At 37.4% G+C, this 22587-nt stretch overlaps 1 protein-coding gene and 1 long non-coding RNA gene across 5 annotated transcripts in view; one reads left to right on the top strand and one right to left on the bottom strand.

Annotated features, from left to right (window-relative positions):
• The window catches only part of LOC105711721 (uncharacterized), a 68338-nt gene that overhangs the window by 25935 nt on the left and 19816 nt on the right, over positions 1 to 22587 (bottom strand). The window lies entirely within an intron of this gene.
• RC3H1 (ring finger and CCCH-type domains 1) overlaps positions 1 to 22587 on the top strand; it is an 88461-nt gene that overhangs the window by 46748 nt on the left and 19126 nt on the right. For all 4 annotated transcript variants that reach the window (XM_012444576.3, XM_064370472.1, XM_064370470.1 and 1 more), the window contains exons 8-13: positions 2246 to 2364; positions 4185 to 4297; positions 9712 to 9993; positions 10642 to 10856; positions 13043 to 13413; positions 13886 to 14053. In XM_012444576.3, the coding sequence (XP_012299999.1) occupies positions 2246 to 2364; positions 4185 to 4297; positions 9712 to 9993; positions 10642 to 10856; positions 13043 to 13413; positions 13886 to 14053 (1268 nt within the window). The remainder of the gene's footprint in view (positions 1 to 2245; positions 2365 to 4184; positions 4298 to 9711; positions 9994 to 10641; positions 10857 to 13042; positions 13414 to 13885; positions 14054 to 22587) is intronic.

Raw genomic sequence — 22587 nt, 5'->3', positions numbered from 1 at the left:
GTAGCTAATTCCAAAGGTCAGTTCTCAGTTCTTAATGTACTTGATTTAGCAGCATTTAACATTGTTCTTTTTCTGAGACAGAGTTTTACTCTGTCCCCTAGGCTGGAGTCCAGTGGCACGATCTCAGCTCACTGCAACCTCTGCTTCCCAGCTTCAAGTAATTCTTGTCCTGAGTAGCTAGGATTACAGGCATGCACTACCACACCCAGCTAATTTTTGTATTTTTAGTAGAGGTGGAGTTTCACCAAGTTGGCCAGGCTGGTCTTGAACTCCTGACCTCAGGTTATCTGCCTGCCTCAGCCTCCCAAAGTGCTAGGATTACAAGTGTGAGCCACCGTGCCTGGCCAACATTGTTCTTCACTCTATCTTCCTTGAAATACTTTTTTCTTGGCTTGTAGGCTACTAATTCCCTTCTTAATTTATTGGATACTCCTTGTCAGCATCCTCTGCTTTCTCCTCATCTCCATTTCTTATCATCTTTGGAGTGTTTTCAGAGTTTAATCCTATACCCTTTCTGTTTTCTATGTGTCCCTATTTCCTAGATAATCTTATCTGTCTCATATTTTCAAATATAATTTATGTGACTCACAAATTTACTGTATTTTATCAGTTCTGAGGTTTATAATTATTTCAGATCTTAGCATTTCTGAAATTAGAATGCATTTGTACAAAGACATAATTAACAATCTTTTTTTTTCTGTCGTGGCACATAAAATATGTGTTATAATTGATAGGTTTTTGGAGTTTGAAATATATATCCAGCACATGCCTTTTTCCTGAATTTGTTTATAAAACTTTCTCAACATCCATCATCTCTACCTGAATATCTGATAAGCATTTCAAACTGAATCTATCCAAAAATGAGCTCTTCCCTGTCATCCTGTTTGTGGCAACTCTATCCTTCCCTGTTGCTTAGACCAAAACCTCAACTCTTCTTTTTTCTCATAATATATATCTGATCCATTAGCAAATTCTGTAGGCCTTACCTTTAAAATCCATCCAGAATCCATCTGCCTTCACTGCTACCATCCCTCTCTCTCCGTGGATTATGGAATAGCCTCCTGTTGTCTGTCTGATTTTAGCAAGAGCCAGAGTAATCCTATCACCCTCCTCTCATAAATTCTCCAGTGGCTTTCTAGCACTCAGAGTAAAAGCCAGAATCTTTCCTGTGATCTACAGGGCCTCATGTGGTCTGGTCTTCCATTACCTCTCTCCAGCCTCATTTCCTACTCTTTTTTCATTTAATTTCCCTCCTCTCTAGTTCCACCTCCATGCAGCATGCCAGGCACACTTCTCACATCAGGACTTTGCACTTATTCTTCCCTCTAACGTGGATGTTTTTCCCCTATTATCTCCAGTAGGCACTCTTAAACTCTTCTTTCAGGTCTTTAATCAAATGTAACCTTCTCAAGGAGGACTTTTCTGGCCTCTCTCTAAAATTTTATACATTGGCCCCTCTTCTCTTCTTAGCTCTACTTTTTCAATTCATCATTATCCAAATACTATGTATTTCACTTATTTGTCTTGGGTATTCTCTGGCTCTTCTCCTTGAATATAATGGGGATTTTTGTTTTAATTGCTATTGCTTCCCCAACCACTAAAACAATAACTCAGATTTAGTAAATGTTCCAAAAACTGCTTTTTTGAATAGTTGTTCTCTTCACCGTTTTGCCTTTTCAGATTCTGTGTGTCCTTCAAAGCCCAGTTCAAATGCCATCACCTAGAATTCTTTCAGGGTGTCTGCGCAGGAAGTTATCTGTACATCTCTCTTCTTATTTCATTTTATATATTCCTTTTAAAGAATATTTTATATTTAACTTTACAGATCATTTTTTCTTTATAAAATCATAGTGCTGGCAGTGGGCAAATATCTACTAAATGAAGAAGACATGTAGCAGAGTTGCTTTCTATAATAGCTCCTCTATTAAACGTTTTAAGCTTTTTGTTTACCAAAACTTGATTTATATAAAACTTCAAAATAAACATGCAAATTGACTAACTACAGGGAGTCCTCAGTTTTGTTTGGTCCACACAGTGATGGTCTGAGCAGTGTTCTAAATTGGTTAGATGCCAACATTTTAAAACTGAGAAATGATGGTTAGGTGAATAAGCTGTTAGCTAAAACGCTAAGGTGTAAAGCTTAACTTAATTTCACTGAAATGTTGTCCACTAACTCTTTTATTAATTTGATATTGGGAAAAATATTGAGTAACTTAGAGTTTAAACATTATTATTGTTTGTATAGATGCTCCTCCTCCTACGTGGGAACAACTGGAAAATGGGCTGGTTGCTGTGCGTACGGTGGTACATGGACTGGTTGATTATATCCAGAACCACAGCAAAAAAGGAGCAGATCAGCAGCAGGTAAGGAAGCTGTTTAAAACTTAAGAGTTAACCTACCGTGAATGTACCTTAAAATTAGAGGTAAACCGCTGTGGGTATACCTACAGATACAAAGCCAGAAAGAGGACATGAATATTTTGAGACTCTGACTGTAGAAACTATAAATTACCTTGGCATGGTTAACAGTTTACTGTATTGGCCTGGTGATTTTATCTGATAATATTGACATTAAATAATCCTTATTGATCTGATGTTGTGCTGGAGTCAGTCTTCACGTTGGATATGGCAACATTTGATGGAGAAAATAGATTCAGTGCTGAAGTTTGTTCCATTTATATAAGATTATTATTCTCTTTAGTTTGTTTTACATTTTGGTTTGATGATAAGTGTCACTTTTTAGTGCTGATACTGTATCTTTCCAATACTATTCAAGTTTCTATAGATTTTCTTATATAAATACCTTAAGATTTTTTTCATTCATAATGTCTCTTATGCCAGTGGGCCAAATTTTCCTCAAAGTTTTTAAATGAAATACAACAGTAGAATATAATAACATAGCTGGAGTTTTACATTTTATTCCCAATAATTTTATTTTGCCCTCAGGATTTATATTAGGTTTATTAGATCTTTTATTTTGCAGTAGTAAGCCTGTGAACTTAAAACTCTTAATTTCCCTGTCTCAGGTAAATATTAATAGATTTTTCAGTATTCCTTTTTGCTTAAGAGGCAAGAAATATAAAAAGTGTCCTGCTAAGTAGAATAATCTGGGTATGATTTTCCTGACCTATCTAAACACAGGTCAGAGCTTTATGATTAGGCATAAAAGAAAGGAGAACCTAGAATTTTTAACTCTCTGTTTTAGTAGACATCTTGAAGAAAATAAAAGTAACAAGACTAACCTTTAAAGTTTGCCATATGGTGATAAAATAAACTAAATTTTGTCTAGTTTAGTGTTATGTTGCATATTTCATTAACTTTCAATTCCATCCTCTTGCCTTATCCTCAAGTTGTAAATAGTAAGTCTTATTTGTACTTTTGGAGATATTTTAAGTCCTTGGTATATTATTCAAGACTTAGTTACAGAATACTTGGGTACAGAATATTGTTTGATTCTAGGGCCTTTTGTAGTTTTTGTGGTGTGTTGTAAGGAGACATACATATAGGTATATTGAACATTGTACAGAACAAATATTGGAAGATAATTTATATGTTTGAAAGTCTTAAACTACAGTGGTTTGTTTTTTTCATTATAAAATGTGGAGATGGGCCAGGCATGGTGGCTCATGCCTGTCATCCCAGCACTTTGGGAGGCCGAGGTAGGTGGATCACTTGAGGTCAGGAATTCAAGACCAGCCTGGCCAACATGGTGAAACCCTATCTCTACTACCAGCTACTCGGGAGGCTGAGGCAGGAGAATTGGGAGGCGGAGGTTGCAATGAGCCGAGATCACGCCACTGCACTCCAGCCTGGGCAACTAAGTCTCAAAAAAAAAAAAAAAAAAAAAAAAATGTGGAAATGAGATCATAGTGCCCTCATGAGATTTTTTTTTTTTCCGTATAAAACAAAGAATGCCCATGAGATTTATTCAAGAATTTATATAATGCTACTTGTTTGAGAATTAATATCAACATATCAGAAGAACTAGGACTACCTTCTTTCTTTTTGCTTTATATATATTTGAACTCTCTGAGACTTCAGACTTTCCAGCACTTTTGCTCTTGGTTATCTAAATAAGCATGTGAATTACTTATTTAGATTATCAAGATCTTAAAATGACAACACAAAATTTATGTTTTTTGTGAGGGGTTATTACACATCTAATGTTTTGATTTTGGTTTTAGCCTCCACAGCATAGCAAATACAAAACATACATGTGTCGAGATATGAAGCAGAGAGGAGGATGCCCTCGTGGGGCCAGCTGTACGTTTGCACACTCACAGGAGGAACTGGAAAAGTAAGTGTGAAAGTCAGGAGACTTCGGAATAAGATCTAAGTAGAATAATTTGCTGACATAGAGAAATACAGAAAGAGTAGGTGCTTTATCTTCAACAAATGGGAAACTTTTAGTATGTAACACAGCTTGAGCATTCCTCTTCTGAAATTCTGAAATGCTCCAAAATCCAAAAGTGCTTGAAAGCTGACTTGAGACCACAAGTCGAAAATTCCACACCTGACTTTGTGACAGATAGCAGTCAAAACTTCATGAACAAAATTATTTAAAATAATGTATAAAATTACTTTCAGACTATGTGTAAAAGATATATATGAAACATAAATAAATTTCCTGTTATATATTTGGGTCCTATCCCCAAGACATCTCCTTGTGCATATGCAAATATCCCAAAATCCAAGACAAATACAAAGTTTGAAATACTTCTGGTCTCAAACTCCTGGGCTGAAGGGAGCCTCCTGCCTTGGCCTCCGAAAGTGCTAGGATTACAGGCAGAAGCCACTACACTCACATACAAACTCTTAATTTGTTTATAAATCCGATGTAACATTGCCATTAAGTTTAACAAAGATAACACAATTAAAGAAAACTGCAAATCTATTGCACATATTAATATTAAAAATCTCAAAAATTTAAATATAATTCAATAATACGTTAAAATAGATGCCATGTCTATGAGTGTAACACCCTGCATGCACCTGAGCTCATCTGATCTTGGAAGCTAAGCATGGTCAGACTCAGTTAGTACTTGGATGGGAGACTACCTGGGAATATTGGGTGCTGTAGGTTTTTTTTGTTTTTAGTATGAATAATATAATTTTTAAAAAAGAAGACAGTAGATGCCATGACTCAGTGTAAAAGTAGTACAACATAATGATCATAACTTAGAAAATACCATGATTGGGCCGGGTGTGGTGGCTCATGCCTGTAATCCCATCAGCACTTTGGGAGGCTGAGGCAGATGGATCACCTGAGGTCAGGTGTTGGAAACCAGCCTGACTAACATGAAGAAACCCCATCCCTACTAAAGATACAAAATTAGCTGGGCATGGTGGCACATGCTTGTAGTCCCATCTACTAGGGAGGCTGAGGCAGGAGAATCGTTTGAACCCAGGAGGCGGATGTTGCAGCAAGCCGAGATCGCGTCATTGCACTCCATCCTTGGCAACAAGAGCGAAACACTATCTCAAGAAAGAAAAAAAAAGAAAATAACATTATCATATCCAAAAAATAACAAAGGACGGCCGGGCGCGGTGGCTCAAGCCTGTAATCCCAGCACTTTGGGAGGCCAAGGCGGGTGGATCACGAGGTCAGGAGATCGAGACCATCCTGGTCAACATGGTGAAACCCCGTCTCTACTAATACAAAAAATTAGCTGGGCATGGTGGCACGTGCCTGTAATCCCAGCTACTCAGGAGGCTGAGGCAGGAGAATTGCCTGAACCCAGGAGGCGGAGGTTGCGGTGAGCCGAGATCGCACCATTGCACTCCAGCCTGGGTATCAAGAGCGAAACTCCGCCTCAAAAAAAAAAAAAAAAAAAAAAACAAAGGAATTGAATGTCAATTAAAAATTAAAATTAATACAACAGAAATATCATACTTTCTCAGCATGGTAATAAATCACATTGTAAATCAAAAACCAGTATAATAGTATGACATACAGAGGGCTGATATCCTAACATAAAATGAGCTTTTACTTAGCAAAATATTTAATTCAATCTCATTGAAGTCAAGGATAAGGCAAAATTTTCTGCTACTAATTAGTGGTAAAATTTTCTACTACAATTATTTAACATTATGGAAATAGTAGCTAATGTATGTAAGAGAGAATCAAATAGTCATAAAATTATTGGGAAAAACTTTAGTACTAGAAACAAAAGAAATGAGAATTTAGTAAGAGCAAATTTAAAAAATCACAAAAATGAATTGCCCTCATGTAAACTAAAGAGAGACATAACCAATTTAAAAATAAGTTAAAATTAAAGATTTCTTCTGCTTTAGCAACAACACAAAAAGATAAATACCAAATAATAAGTTTGTAAAGAATAATCAGGATGTGTATAAATTGAACCAATAAATTACCTAGGGACATAAGAGAAATATTGAGTAAACATACTGTGTTCTTGGATAAGGTTTGATGCTATAAAAGTTTTATATTCCCGGAAACAATAAATTCCCAAAAATCCTAATTTAAATCTCAACATGATCATGTTAAGGTCCTATCAGAAGTTCACTTGTAAAGAATATAGAGGTACAAATAGCCAAGAACATTCTGAAAAAGAAGTCTTTGACAAGAACTAGACTAATAACTATTAGCATTATGGACTAGAGTGAATAAAAATCTTTTGCATAGGAATAGATAGATGAATGAAATGCAGTAGAGAATCTAGGAGGAGTTTGAGATGCATATAGGAGCTTAATGTATGTGCTAAATGTGGCATTTCACATCAGTGACCAAAAGAATGATGGAAAATAACTGTCACCTATTTGAAAAACAGAGCTGGATTCTTACATCAATCTTTATACGAAAAGGAACTCTAGATGTATAAGAGATTTAAATATTTAGGAAAGCAAGAAACCATAGAGTAGTAAGAGGGTTTTTGTTTGTTTGTTTTTAGTTGTTAAATAAGGAAAGAAGGAAAGATTTTTTAAGAATAACAACTCAGCATCCATAAAGGAAAAGATTGACACATTTGATTACATAAAAATGTTAAAACTAACATATGATATAAATATAAGTTTTTTATAAAAAGGTTGGTGAGGAAATGATATATGGGGGCTGATATGCTAACATAAAATGAGCTCTTGCAAATCTGTAAGAAGGAGTGGAACCAATAGATTTATGGATCATAAACAGACAGTTCACAGAAGAAATACTAATGGCCAATTATCCTGTGAAACTATGTTCAATCTCACTAGTTGTTAAAGAAATGCAAATTAAAGCAACTTAGTGTTTTAGGGCTACCAAATTAACAAAGACCAGTACCACCCAGTATTTGATGAGGTTTTGAAAGACTTTTTTTTCATGATTAGTAGGATTTAAAATAGTTTTAGAGAGCAGTGTGACATAAAAATTTCTATCTAATTTGCATGTTCTTTGACCTCATTCTCCCTTTGGTTATTAGTTATTCACACAGGATGCAAGTACATGTTCATAATTATCTGTTACTTTTTTACTCATTTTTCTTTTTGAGACAGGGTTTCACTCTGTCACCCAGGCTGGAGTGCAGTGATGCAATCATGGCTCACTGCAGCCTTAACTTCTGGGCTGTAGTGATCCTCTCACCTCAGCCTCCCGAGTAGCTGAGACCACAGGTGCATGCCACCACACCCAGCTAATTTTTGTATTTTTGATAGAGACAGAGTTTTGCCATGTTTCTCATGCTGGTCTCAAATTCCTAAGCTCAAGTGATCCATCCGCCTCAGCCTCCCAAAGTGCTAGGATTACAGGAGTGAGCCATTGCACCCAGCACATTATTTTAATAGCAAAAAAAGAAAAGAAAAAACCAGCCTGAAATGAACTGACATAAAGGAATATCCAATATTATTAAGTGGAGGAAAAAATTACTAAGCAGTAATATATGACTGTACTTCTGCAAATAATAATCTTATATGAATATAAAGCTAATGTATAAAAGAACAGTGTTTCATAATGATATACCAAACTCTCAAAAATAATTATCCCTGAAGGGTAATTTTTTTCCCTATCGACCACCACCACCAGAAATTTGTCAGTTGTGGGAAATGTGGAAAAATAGCATTACTCTGATGGGGTTTTTTTTATTTATTTATTTTTTAATCATATATATATATATATTGAGACAGAGTCGCGCTCTGTCGCCTAGACTGGAGTGTAGTGGCTTGACCTCTGCCTCCTGGGTTCAGGCAAATCTCCTGTCTCAGCCTCTCGAGTAGCTGGATCTGTAGGCACCCACTGCCACGCCTGGCTAATTTTTGTATTTTTAGTAGAGATGGGGTTTTACCATATTGGTCAGGCTGGTCTCAACTCCTGACCTCAGGGATCTGCCCACCTTGGCCTCCCAAAGTGCTGGGATTACAGGTGTGAGCCACCACACCCTGCCAGTGTTTTATTTGAAAATAAAAATACATTAGCAGTTGTAATTGGACTTGCTTTCATGGTTGAGGAACAAAAATCCTAGACTCTGATGGCTTATATTTTTTCCTTTGGTTAGATTTCAGAATCTATGTGCTTATTGTATCACACATCTGTTTAAACTTAGGAAATTATTCTGTATTGTTTCCATTAACCTACTTTTAAAAGAACTTTAATTTTGTATTGGCACACATAACATCAGCATCCCTGAAGCAGTTCTAATAAAAGTCACTATTCTTAATTGCCTAAATTAAAAAATTTTTTTTGAGACAGGGTCTCACTGTGCTGCCCAGGCTGGAGTGCATTGGTGTAGTCTTGGCTCACCTTCGCCTCCTGGGCTCAAGTGATCCTCCCACCTCAGCCTCCCGAGTAGCTGGGACCACAGGCATGCACCACTACACCCGGATAAGTTTGTATATTTTTGGTAAAGATAGGGTTTCACTATCTTGCTTAGGCTGGTCTCAAACTCCTGAGCTCAAATGATTTGCCTGCCTCAACCTCCCAGAGTGCTGAGATTACTGGTGTGAGCCACCATGCCTAGCTGCTTCAGTTTTTTCACAGAGTAAATGATAAATGTTTCACAGTGCATACTGGCTTTGTTTTTCTTTTATTCTTAATTTTTAACATTGGCTTATTGTATCCCAGGGCATTTGAGGGAGAGTTAAAGTAAAATATTTCAGAAACTGTCTTCTGAAGATTTTTCTACTAGCTTCTCCAATAACTTTTAGAAATACAAATGTCCACAGAAGTATATTATAGCAAAAATATTAATTGCATAATTTATAATGTTACAAATGTTACACTTTTATTCTTGACATAGATTCTCACTTTGCTGCCAGGCTGAAGTGCAGTGGAACGATCTCAGTTTACTGCAACCTCTGCCTCCCGGTTCAAGCAATTTTCCTGCCTCGGCCTCCCAAGTGGCTGGGATTACAGGCATACGCCACCACGCCCACCTAATTTTTGTATTTTTAGTAGAGGTGGGATTTCACCGTGTTGGGCAGGATGGTCTCAATCTCTTGACCTCATGATCCTCCCGCCTCAACCTCTCCAAATGCTGGGATTACAGGTGTGAGCCACTGCACCCGGCCTATGTTACACATTTTCATGAGGAATTTTATACTTACTCAATATGTCTTGCCGCTTGAGATTTTATGGAAAATACACACACTGAGTTCTCAGGTTGATAAGAGTTAATGTTTCAAGAGAGAATATTTCTAGAAAATAACGTTCTTAAGTACATTTTAGTTCTTGGTTTTGCTTTTATATTTGCTTTTTGATATGTGCCTATGCTTTTTATATAGATTTCGCAAAATGAACAAGCGCCTGGTTCCGAGAAGACCCTTGAGTGCCTCTTTGGGTCAACTTAATGAGGTGGGCCTGCCTTCAGCAGCTATCCTTCCAGATGAAGGTGCGGTGGATCTCCCTAACAGAAAACCTCCTGCTCTGCCAAATGGAATTGTATCAGCAGGGAATACAGTAACACAGCTTATTCCACGAGGGACAGACCCCAGCTATGATTCTAGTCTGAAACCAGGAAAAATAGATCATCTGAGCAGTAGTGCTCCTGGATCTCCTCCTGACCTGTACGTCATTTTTCCTAACTCTTATTTCAAAATTTATTTTTTATAAAGTCAAAGGAAGAAAGAAAATAATTAATGTTTGGGATTTTTTTTTTTTAAACTGATTTTTTTTTTTGCCTTTATTTTGTTGTTTTTTACTTCTGTTTTTCATGCTAGTGTGTTTTAAGAAAGAATTAGCATGGCTAGATGTGGTGGCTCACGCCTGTAATCCCAGCACTTTGGGAGACCAAGGTGGATGGATAACTTGAGGCCAGGAGTTCGAGACCAGCCTGGCCAACATGGTGAAACCTATTTCTACTAAAAATACAAAAATTAGCCGAGCATGGTGGCATATGCCTGTAATCCCGGCTACTCAGGAGGCTGAGGAATGAGAATTGCTTGAACCCAGGAGGTGGAGGTTTTAGTGAGCTGAGATCGCATCATTGCACTCCATCCTGGGCGACAGAGCGAGAGTCTGTCTCAAAAAGGGGAGGGGGGCAAAAGAGAGAAATAAATAGCATACGGGAAATAAGATAAAAATTTGCAAATTTTGTAGATGAGTATTAGAATAAGTGAGTTTCCCAAATTGTAGCAATCTTTTTTACTTGTAACAGTTTATGCACATGAGAATTTTAAAGACCTTAAACAACTTCCATAATCTTGTTCCCTTAGGCTAGAATCTGTCCCTAAGAGTATTTCTGCCTTACCTGTGAATCCACATCCTATACCTCCAAGGGGGCCAACAGATCTGCCTCCAATGCCTGTCACTAAACCACTTCAGATGGTACCTCGAGGTTCGCAGTTATATCCAGCACAACAGACAGATGTTTATTATCAGGATCCTCGAGGAGCGGCTCCACCATTTGAACCAGCACCTTATCAGCAGGGTAACTATTTTTCATTTATATTGCTCACTTTTTTTAGGAGTTATGAGAACTGTTCAGATCAGAGTGATCTTTTACACAGTAGCCTCTTAAGTAAATAGATAAATGCATTTTTTAATACTTTGGAAAAATTGAGATTTTATGATCAACTAAATATTATGAAATAAATGAAACAAAGCAATAAAAATGAAACTGCCTTATCTACTAAAAGCAGTTGCATAATAAACATATTCGTATATAATATTTATGGAAATAACAAGTCACACAAGTAGGCAATGGAAATTTGCTAAGTAGGGCAGTATATGTTCTCCTGACTAAAATTTTCTTCAAGCATTTAAAAAAACTATATATATATACACACACACACACACACACACAAATTTTTTTTTTTTTTTAACAGAGTCTTGCTCTGTCACCCAGGCTGGAGTGCTGGCATACAGTGGCATGATCTCAGCTCACTGCAGCCTTTGCCTCCTAGGTTCCAGTGATTCTCCTGCCTCAGCCTCCTAGGTAGCTGGGATTACAGGTACATGCCACCATGTCCAGCTAATTTTTGTATTTTTAGTAGAAACAGGGTTTCACCATGGTAGCCAGGCTGGTCTCAAACTTCTGGCCTTAGGTGATCTGCCTGCCTTGGCCTTCCAAAGTGCTGGGATTACAGGTGTGAGCCACCATGACTGGCCAAGAATTAATGTTATAGTATTTGTAAATTAAACACCATAGTACATTTTCCTTCTTTTTAATTATTTTTCTGGACCCTGTAATATATATGAAAAAATGCAGCATACATACTTTTAGAGAGTTTACAGACTAGAATAAATAATGGTGAAGAATAGAAAACTATTTCTAAGCGTGAGTAGTATATGCATGTGTGTGGTTATGTATGTGTTAGAAATTAAGTCATCTGTTGTGGTGGTTAATATTAGCTTGGTAGAAATAGACTAAAAGACTCGAGGGAGATTATTGAGAACTTGAGGAATCAAAAAGACTTAGTGGAAGAAATGCCCCAAATAGAGGTATTTGGAATAGAAAGAAAAATTATGAATGCCTTGGAAAGATGAGAATTGAGTTAGGAGACTGTTAATCCTGGTGTGGGAATTGAGGTATTAGTGTGAGAAAGGAGAAGAAGGGATTTAGAAAATAGACAGATTTGGAAATTAGCCAGCTTCAATGATAATACCAGGTATGGAGAATGAAGGAAAGAAGATAAACTGTTTTACATATACAATTTATGTGTAAAATACTGAATGATTGTAAGTCTTGGATCTCTCCGTCAGAAGCAGTATGGTACTATAATTTTTAAAAGGGGAATAGATTAAAAGTGCCCTCTTTTTCCAAGTCTGCCAGTTAATTTTGAATCATGTTGTCTTCTCTACATTCATAAGAATAGTTTTTAATTGATATGGCAATACTAATTCATGCAAAATGTGATTTTTGTCTTCCTTTTGACTATCCATTATAGGAAAAATGCAACCATTTTTGTAGCCTGGTTTCACTTTTAGATGAATTATTTTAGCTATATTAAGCAGAAAGAGATTTAGTGTAGGAGTTAGGTGCCTGCCATATTGGTGGAGGTCCCAGAGAAGCAAATAACACTCCAGAGCTAGCTGCAAGAGAACTTGTTTGAGGAAGCAGTAGAAATAGAAACTTTCTGTCCTCACTACTTAATTCCAAGATCACATCATTTGAGGCAAAAGTCCGAAAATTGAGAAACTATTGCCACAACTGTTGTCTCAAGAACTCTAGAGCGAAGCAGTAACTACTAATCTGCGCCAGCAAAATTGGCCTTTTGTGTTCCTTGTCTCCTCCAAGTTATTTCAGTTTCAAATTCAAAACTCATGCAAGTGGTTGATTTGTAGAACCTGACTTCAAGGATATCTGGGAAATGTAGTTTTTTGTTTTCCAATGTCTTCATTGCATTAAGACACACCAGAAAGAGGGTCAAACAATGAGAGCCAATCTACTATTATAGATTATAAGTAGGGTACTTTTTTCAATGACTTTTACAGGTAATTTTGCTTGTTATTTTTTTTAAAAAGTTAACCTGATTATATAAGCAGAGGGAAAACTTCTAAAGAAATAAGTAGATTATTAATACTTTAGTGTTTCAGTATTTTAAAAGGTAAAGTCTTATATAGAAAACTAGATTGGCTCATTAGTGCCTTTGGTTCTTCTATTATATTGTATAGGTATGTATTATACTCCACCACCACAGTGTGTGTCCCGCTTTATCAGACCTCCACCATCTGCTCCTGAACCTGCTCCTCCCTACTTGGATCATTATCCACCTTACCTCCAAGATCGTGTTGTAAACTCTCAGTATGGCACACAGCCACAGCAGTACCCACCTATATACCCATCTCACTATGATGGCCGTCGAGTGTACCCTGCTCAGTCTTACACGAGAGAAGAGATATTCCGAGAAAGCCCTATACCCATTGAGATTCCACCTGCAGCAGTACCATCCTATGTACCAGAATCCAGAGAAAGATACCAACAGATCGAGAGTTACTATCCAGTGGCTCCTCATCCAACTCAGATCAGAGCTTCGTACCTCAGAGTATGCTGTATTTTTTTTCTTATTACATAGACTTAATTTGATTATTGCTTGCAGTGATTCCTTTCTATGGAATGACAGTAACCCTTTGATAACTTCTTTTTTATAAGAGAGCTTCTTTTTTTATTTATCTTTTCATAATTTGGTTTTTAACTATTAACGAGAAAAAATTCTGCCTCCTTCCCCACAACTAACCATTCTTAGTTACTGAACTTCAGATGGTTTAATTAAAAATTCTAGATCTACTTGGAAATTATGACTAAATAAAAGAAACCTAAATTTAGCTCTTTGGAAGATCTTGAACGTTTGGGGGGTTTTGTTTGTTTTGTTTTCCATTGTTCTATTAAGTCTTGGTATTTCCCAATGTTAAGAAGGGTATACGAGTTGCTTCTTAACTTAAAATATATGCTGAATATTAAATGAATTAATCTGTCCTGAAATTCGCTTTCAATTTAACTGATCTTTCTGTTTTTAGGAACCTCCTTATAGCCGGCTTCCTCCTCCTCCCCAGCCTCATCCTAGTCTAGATGAACTACATCGCCGACGAAAGGAAATAATGGCCCAGCTAGAAGAAAGAAAGGTTATCTCTCCACCTCCTTTTGCGCCTTCACCAACCTTGCCTCCTACCTTTCATCCAGAAGAAGTAAGCAAATCATTTTTAGTCTCATTTATCAGTGTGTTTGTGTGTGTGTCCAGTTTGGTTTTTTTCCTGTTTTCTTCTAAAAGGTTTATTATCATTTAGCTCTACAAACCATCTAGAACTGATTTTTGTATGTATGTAATATAACATATTAGGAGTCAAGATCCTTTTTTTTTCCTGTAAGGCATTGACCCAGCACAATTTAATTAAATCAGCATGCTTTCCCTGGTGCCCTGATTATCATAATCAGGTGACCACATGCATGTTTTGGACCCTATTCTTTTCCATCAGTTTCTATCCTTAAAACCAATGCCACATTCTCTTTGTGTAGTTTTATCATAAGTCTCAATATGTGGTGGTTGTATTTTCTTTTTTGGAGACAAGAGTCTCCCTCTGTGGCCCAGGTTGGAGTGCAGTGGCGCAATTCCAGCTCACTGCAACCTCTGCCTCCCAGGTTCAAGCCATTCTCCTGCCTCAGCCTCCTAAGTAGCTAAGACTACAGGCGCACACTGCCACACCCAGCTAATTTTTTGTATTTTAATAGAGATGGGGCTTCACAGTGTTGCCCAGGCTGGTCTTGAACTCCTGAGTGCAGGTCGGCCTCCCAAAGTGCTAGGATTACAGGTGTGAGCCACTGTGCCTGGCCTATATTTTCTAGTATTATCTTTCAAGAATCAGCATATTGATTTCTACAAAAACCTCTGCTCCAGTTTTGATTAGGATTACTTCAGATCTCTAAATCTGTGCTGTCCATTATGGTAGCCACTAGCCACATGTGGCTATTGAACATGTAGTATGTGGCTAGTTCAAGTTTATATGTACTAGAGTCATAAAATATACACTGGATTCAAGGATTTAATACCAAAAATGTAACATTCATTAATAAATAAAATTATTATTAAAATTGATTTCACTTGGATTCAAGGATTAATACCAAAAATGTAAAATTCATTAATATTTTTGATATATTGGATTAAATAAAATTATGATTAAAATTAATTTTACAAGTTTTTATTTTTAATGTGGCCACTAAAAATGTTCTTTTTATTGAGTTTTTTTTTTTTTGAGACAGAGTCTCACTCTGTCATCAGGTGTCAGGCTGGAGTGCGGTAGCCGGATCTCAGCTCACTGCAACCTCCGCCTCCTCGGTTCAAGCAATTCTCCTGCCTTAGCCTCCTGAGTAGCTGGGATTACAGGCACGTGCTACCACGCCCAGCTAACTTTCGTATTTTTAGTAGAGATGGGGTTTTACTATCTTGGCCAGGAAAGTTGATCTCTTGACCTTGTGATCTGCCCACCTCGGCCTCCCAAAGTGCTGGGATTACAGGCATGAGCCACCATGCCCTGCCACTAAAAATGTTTTGATTGTATATGTGGATCTCATTATATTTCTATTAGACAGTGTTGCTTTATTTTTATTTATTTTTTTTTTTGAGACGGAGTCTCATTCTGTTGTTTAGGCTGGAGTGCAGTGGCGTGATTTTGGCTCACCGCAACCTCTGCCTCCCAGGTTCAAGCAATTCTCATGTCTCAGCCTTCTGAGTAGCTCAGACTACAGGTGTACACCACCACGCACTCCTGGCTGATTTTTTTTTTTTTGAGTTGGAGTCTTACTCTGTTGCCCAGACCCGAGTGCAGTGGCGCAATCTCCGCTCACTGCAACTTCCACCTCCTGGGTTCAAGTGATTCTCCTGCCTCAGCCTCCCGACTAACTGAGATTACAGGCATGTGCCACCATGCCCAGCCATAATTTTTGTATTTTTAGTAGAGACAGCATTTCACCATATTGGTCAGGCTGGTCTCAAACTGCTGACCTCAGGTTATCCTCCTACCCAGCTTCCCAAAGTGCTGGGATTACAGGCGTGAGCCACCGCGCTCAGCCTAAACAGTTTTGCTTTAGATCGATATGGTAAGAGGTGACATCTTTCTAATATCAAGTCTCTATGAACATGATATACCCCCTTCATTTATTTGGATTTTCTTTATACTTCATACTTTAGTATCTTGAGCATCTTAATGTTAAATTTATTCCTAAATAACCAATGTTTTTTGAAACTATTTTAAATAGAATTCTTTTGGAAATTTTCATTTTCTATTTGTTATTAATATAGAGAAATTAAATAGATTTTGATGTATTGACCTTTCTGTTCAGCTGTCTGGCTGAATTTCTCTATTAATTCTAATACTTGTGAGTAGATGCTTTTGAATTTTCTGTGCACACAATTATGTCCTCTGAATAATAATTTTTTTTTCCCTCTTTTTAATCCTTTTGTCTTGTCTTTGTCTTATTATTTTGGACTCTGGCATAATGCTAAATAGAAGTGATGATAACACATATTCTTGACACGTTTCTAATATTTGAGTAAATGGAGCTTTTAATTATAATTTGCCATTATGAAGTTTGCTGTAGGCTTGTCGGTAGAAAATCTTTATCATATTTGCAAAGCTTTTTTCTAATCCTAGTTTCAGAATTGTTTTAAATAAGTAAGACATATCATTTAATTCAGTAATGAGGAAACCAGCCAGAAAAGTTGTTTTAATGAATAGGAAAGACAGGTAAATATAGATAGTGAAAATCGGAAAAAAACAACAGTCAAATAAGGTTGCTTAAAAATAATGGTTACTGTTTCTGAGGAGAAAAATAATAATAATAATAATGGTTAATGTTCCAGTTCTTTTTTTTTTAAATAAACCATAATTTGGGGAGTCAGCTTCTTTGTATTTCTGCACGACAGTGCTAATAGTTGTAGTGAATAAGTGTTATCTTATTATCTTATTGTCTGTATGGTCTACAGTGATCATTCGTTTTTCTATTTCTGATACTGGTAATCTTTTTTTGTCAGTCTTGCTAGGGATTTACCAATTTTATTCGTCTTTTCAAAAAGCCAACTTTTTTTTTTTTTTTTCCCTTTTTTGAGACAGAGTCTTGCTCTGTTGCCCAGACTGGAGTGCAGTGCCAGAGATCTTGGCTCACTGCAACCTCAGCCTCCCAGATCAAGCAATTTTCCTACCTCAGCCTTCCCCAGTAGCTGGGATTACAGGCATATGCCACCACACCCAGCTAATTTTGTTTGTATTTTCAGTAGAGACAGGGTTTCACCATATTGGCCAGGCTGGTCTTGAACTCCTGACCTCAAATGATCTGCCTGCCTTGGCCTCCCAAACTACTGGGATTACAGTCGTGAGCCATTGCACCCAGTCCAAAAATCCAACTTTATTTTTATTTATTTATTTTTGAGACAGGGTTTCACCATGTTGGTCAGGCTGGTCTTGAACCCCTGACCTCAGGTGATCCACCCGCCTTGGCCTCCAAAGTGCTTGGATTACAGGCGTGAGCCACCACACCCAGCCGAAAAATCCAACTTTAAAGTAATCGTATTTGTTTTGTTGATTGTACGTACTGCCTTAGCTTATAGTTTGTATATGTTTTTTTAAATAAGTAAGTTTTCTCAGCAGGATTACAGTTGATACTATGTAAGGAACTTGTCTTGCATCCTTTATGTATAGAATTATGATTCTAAACATTGCTAACTGACAAATGATGAATAATAAATGAAAATTGAAAAGTGCGTCACACACAGTAAACAGCATCTTGTTGGGTGTGTGAAGGAAATCTACTAAATAGAAGTTGTTCACAATATCTAGTTTTTCCATCTAAACACTTTGGATGAATTTTCCACAAAAATGCAGGTTATTAGTAAAGTCACAACATCTTCTATTAATGTAGTTTTCTTTATAAAGTAAAAGCCAGGTGTGCAGTAGCTCACACCTATAATCTCACACTTTGGAAGTCTAAGGTGGGAAGATCGCTTGAGACCAGGAGTTGAAGACCAGCCTGAGCAACATAGTGAGACCCCCATCCCTACAAATTTAAAAATAAAAATTAGCCAGGTGCCTAAGCACAGTGGCTCATGCCTGTAATCCCAGCACTTTGGGACGCTGAGGCAGGTGGATCACCTGAGGTCAGGAGTTCAAAACCAGCCTGACCAACATGGAGAAACCTCATCTCTACTAAAAATACAAAATTAGCCGATCGTAATGGTACATGCCTGTAATGCCAGCTACTCAGGAGGCTGAGGGAGGAGAATCGCTTGAACCCGGAAGGTGGAGGTTGTAGTGAGCCAAGATCTTGCCATTGCACTCCAGCCTTGGCAAGAAGACCGAAACTCCATCTGAAAAAAAAAAAATTTAGCCAGGTGTGGTGGGACGTGCCTGTGGTTCTAGCTACTTGGGAGGCTGAGGTGGGAGGATCACTTGAGCCTGGGAGGTCCATGTTGCAGTGAGCTATGATTGTGCTACTGCATTCCAACCTGGGTAACAAAGACCCTGTCTCAAAAAAATTGGGAAAAAAATAAAGAGTTGTGATTTTTTTTCCCAAAAATTGTTGTTTATTAGCATATACCCTGAAACTTTGTTATGCCATACTGTTTTATAAGAAATATAGAAAACAATATGACATTGTAAAAAGTGAGCAATTTTTGGAATCAAACATACTAAACTTTGAGATTCAGTTGTGTCCTTCATTGTGATCTTTTTAAAATTACTTAGCCTCCCTGAACCTTGAGGTGCAAGTTTCTTCATTTATGAATCAAACATAATAAAACCTACCTTATAGTGGTATGGTTAAATTGAAACATAAGGCATCTGGTATGTAGTGGGCATTCAGTAAGTAATTCATATTTATTATTATTTTTACTCCTAATAAAAATTATAATGCCTGGCTATTAAGGAACATTATCTAGAATCATTTTTGTTACTAAAATGCAAAACTATGTATTTAAACCTCAGTTCTGATTATAAGCAATGTGAATACAAAAATTAGCCTGCCATGGTGGTGGGCACCTGTAATCCCAGCTACTCAGGAGGCTGAGGCAGGAGGATCACTTGAACCCAGGAGGTGGAGATTGTAGCGAACCAAGATTGCGCCACTGCACTCCAACTTGGGCAACAGAGCCAGGCTCCTTCTCAACAAAAATTAAAAAATAAATAAAATAATCTACATACAGTTGTACTAAATTCATATATTATAGAAATACATGATATAGAAAGAGAAGTTTCTCCAAAATCCCATTTTCTATAACCGTTGTTTATTAAACTTTTCATGTATATTTCACCTTCTTTCTGTATATCAACTAACATCTTTTTAGTAGACACATTATAATTGTACAAGTTTATGGGATGCAGAGTAATATTTCAATACATATATACAATATGCAATGATCAGGGTAATTAGCATATAATCTCAAACATTCATCTTTTATCTATATTGGGAACATTCAAAATCCTCTCTTTCTTGGACAGTTGTGTATGTGATACTGCTGCAAGTTACAGAAATGCAGGATGCTTCCAGAGAGTTTCAGGTCACCCTTTGACTGGTAGGCAGGTAGCTTTTAAGTCATTCAGAACAGTCATCTAACTGTTCATTTCTTTTCTTTTTTTTTTTTAGACAGAGTCTTGCTCTGTCGCCCAAGCTGGAGTACAGTAGCACGATCTCAGCTCACTGCAACCTCTGCCTCTTGGGTTCAAGAGATTCTCCTGCCTCAGCCTTCTGAGTAGCTGGGATTACAGGCATGCGCCACCACGCCAGGCTGATTTTTGTATTTTTAGTAGAGACAGAGTTTCACCGTGTTGGCCAGGCTGGTCTCGAACTCCTAACTTCAGGTGATCTAGCCACCTCAGCCTCCCAGAGTGCTGTGATTACAGGCATGAGCCACTGTGCCTGGCCAGTCATCCAACTTTTCTTTGAATAAGAGAGCAGTGTTATATTTTAATTATAAATTTTTGTATTACATAACATTGTAGAAATAACATTTTTCCTGTGGGCTAAATAAATATCTCTTTATGATTTTCAGATTTTATTTCAAAGAAAAATGCTGGGCAGATCCGTTCTTGCATTTTGTAACTACAGCATTGTTGACATAGTGTTTGTCTCAAGATTCCTTTATAAATCGCCACCTTTCTTACTACAAATCTGTTTTGTTTTTGTTTTTTGGTGTATGAAGATTATGGTTTCTTTCTTTTTTTTGAGACAGAGTTTTGCACTGTCACCTGGGCTAGAGTGCAATGGCGCAATCTCAGCTCACTGCAACCTCTGCCTCCCAGGTTCAAGTGATTATCCTGCCTCAGCCTCCCAAGTAGCTGGGATTATAGGTGCCCGTCACCACACTCAGCTAATTTTTTGTACTTTTAGTACAGATGGGGTTTCACTATGTTGGCCAGGCTGGTCTCGAGCTCTTGATCTTGTGATCTGCCCACCTCAGCCTCCCAAAGTGCTGAGATTACAGGCGTGAACCACTGTGCCTGGCCTAAGATTGTCGTTTCTTTCCTCGTCAAATTGATCATCATTTTGTTGTTACTCCTTTCTTTTGTCAATCTATCCTAGATACTTTCCATTTATTTTGACTTTCAGGATCCTAAGTGGAATTTTTTTTTTAATTTTTCTTTTTTCTTATAAAAGAGATAGGGTCTTGCTTTGTTGCCCAGGTGGTCTCCAACTCATGGGCTCAAGCGATCCACCCTAAGTGCTGGGCTTACAGGTGTGAGCCACTGTGCCCAGCCCAGATTTTTTTCTGTCGTTTGTAAATAAGTAAATAAACCTGGATTGAATTGGTTTAAAGAAATGGTGAATAAAATTGTGTATAAAGATCTGTTTATGATGTTAAAACTTTTCTTTAAAAAAACCATAATTTTTTCAAATAAGGAAAAACAATCCTCTCTTCTAGCTTTTAGAAAATATATAGTAAATTATTGTTAACTCTATTTACCCTACAGTGCTATAGAACACTAGAGGTAATTTCTCCTACGTAGCTGTAATTTTGTGTCTGATAACCAGTTACACTCCCTACTTCTATGACTCAACTTTTTAGCTCCCACATATGAGTGAGAACATGCAATATTTATCTTTCTGTGCCTGACCAGTTTCACTTAATGTGATGTCCTCCAGGCTCACCTGTGTTGCTGCAAATGACAGGATTTATTCTTTTTTTAGTATTTTTTTAGTATTCCATTGTATCTATACCACATTTTCTTTATCGGTTCATCAGTTGCTGGACACTTAGGTTGATTCCATTTCTTGGCTATTGGGAATAAAAGATGGGGGTACAGATATCCCTTCATATGCTGATTTATTTTCCTTTGGATAAATGCCCAGTAGTGGGATTGTTGGATCTCATTATTAATATTATGTATTTATTTATTTTTGAGATGGAATGTCACCCAGGCTGGAGTGCAATGGCATGAACTTGGCTGACTGCAACCTCCACCTCCCAGGTTCAAGCAATTCTTCTGCCTCAGCTTCCCAACTAGCCTGGACTACAGGCATGCACCACCACACCCAGCTAATTGTTGTTTTTTTAGTAGAGATGGGGTTTCACCACCTTGACCAGGGCTGGTCTTGAACTCCTGACCTAAGGTGATCCGCCTGCCTCAGCACCCAAAAGTGCTGTGATTACAGGTGTGAGCCACCTCCCCTGACCTCATTTTTTTTTAATAGGATCATTTAGTAAATACATCTTGGTTTTATGTCTGTTTTGCCTTTGTTTTTGTTTTTACTTAACCAATTTTCATAGCTTTGTATGTCAGTATATAAATTTATCTCATTCATATAAACAGCTGCATATAACACACTACAGTCAGATTTTTAAAAAGGAGCACTCTTGGCTGGGCATGGTAGCTCACGCCTGTAATCCCAGCACTTTGGGAGACCAAGGTGGGTGAATCACCTGAGGTCAGATGTTCGAGACCAGCTTGGCTAACATGGTGAAACCTCATCTTTACTAAAAATACAAAAATTAGCCAAGTATAGGAGTGCACACCTGCAGTCCCAGCTACTTGGGAGGCTGAGGCAGGAGAATGTCTTGAACCTGGGAGGTGGAGGTTGCAGTAAGCCAAGATCACGCCACTGCACTTCAGCCTGGGTGACAGAGGAAGACGTGTCTCAAAAAAAAAAAAAAAAAAGAGCACTGTAATTGTTAGGTTATGTGCTTTAAAAGTTAGCTGTTCTATCTAAAGTTAGTGGAAGAAAAATAAGGATAAAAACTTGAAATAGTAGGACAAAAAAAAAGGAAGAGGTTATGAATAATAGAAACAGAAGAATTGTTGATAATGAGTGATGTTAGTGAGCAGCAGACCCTATGTCAGTGCAAAAGGCCAAAAATGATGACTCAGAAAAGAGGTGTGTTTAATATAGGGGAATGCATAGGTCCACTTGAATGAACCAGTAGCCCTTAGGTATCAGTGTATATATGTCTTGTGATAAAATGAAAAATATTAAAGTTAGAGTCCTAGCACTGCCTTACACTGGTATAGCCTTGGTCATATCACTTGTGTTGTCCATCATGGATTAAGAGCTTATAAGATAGTATACGTGAAAACACTTTGAAAATGTAAAACATTATATAAATGTGAATGTTGCAATTTTAGTGAAAATACATTAGCCTTAGAATAGCTATTCTGTTATTAGATAACTGGAGAACTTAAGATAAAAATTAGATATCCTTTTCATCTCATTGAATCAACCCAAGGAGCAGAATTTATTC

This window comes from Aotus nancymaae, unplaced genomic scaffold, assembly GCF_030222135.1.
Source record: "Aotus nancymaae isolate 86718 unplaced genomic scaffold, 86718_ANA_hifiasm-v0.15.2.pri h1tg000108l, whole genome shotgun sequence".
In the NCBI taxonomy this organism is placed as follows: Eukaryota; Metazoa; Chordata; class Mammalia; order Primates; family Aotidae; genus Aotus; species Aotus nancymaae.
Note: the sequence above shows the minus strand (reverse complement) of the source record. Positions and strands in the feature narration are given on the sequence as shown.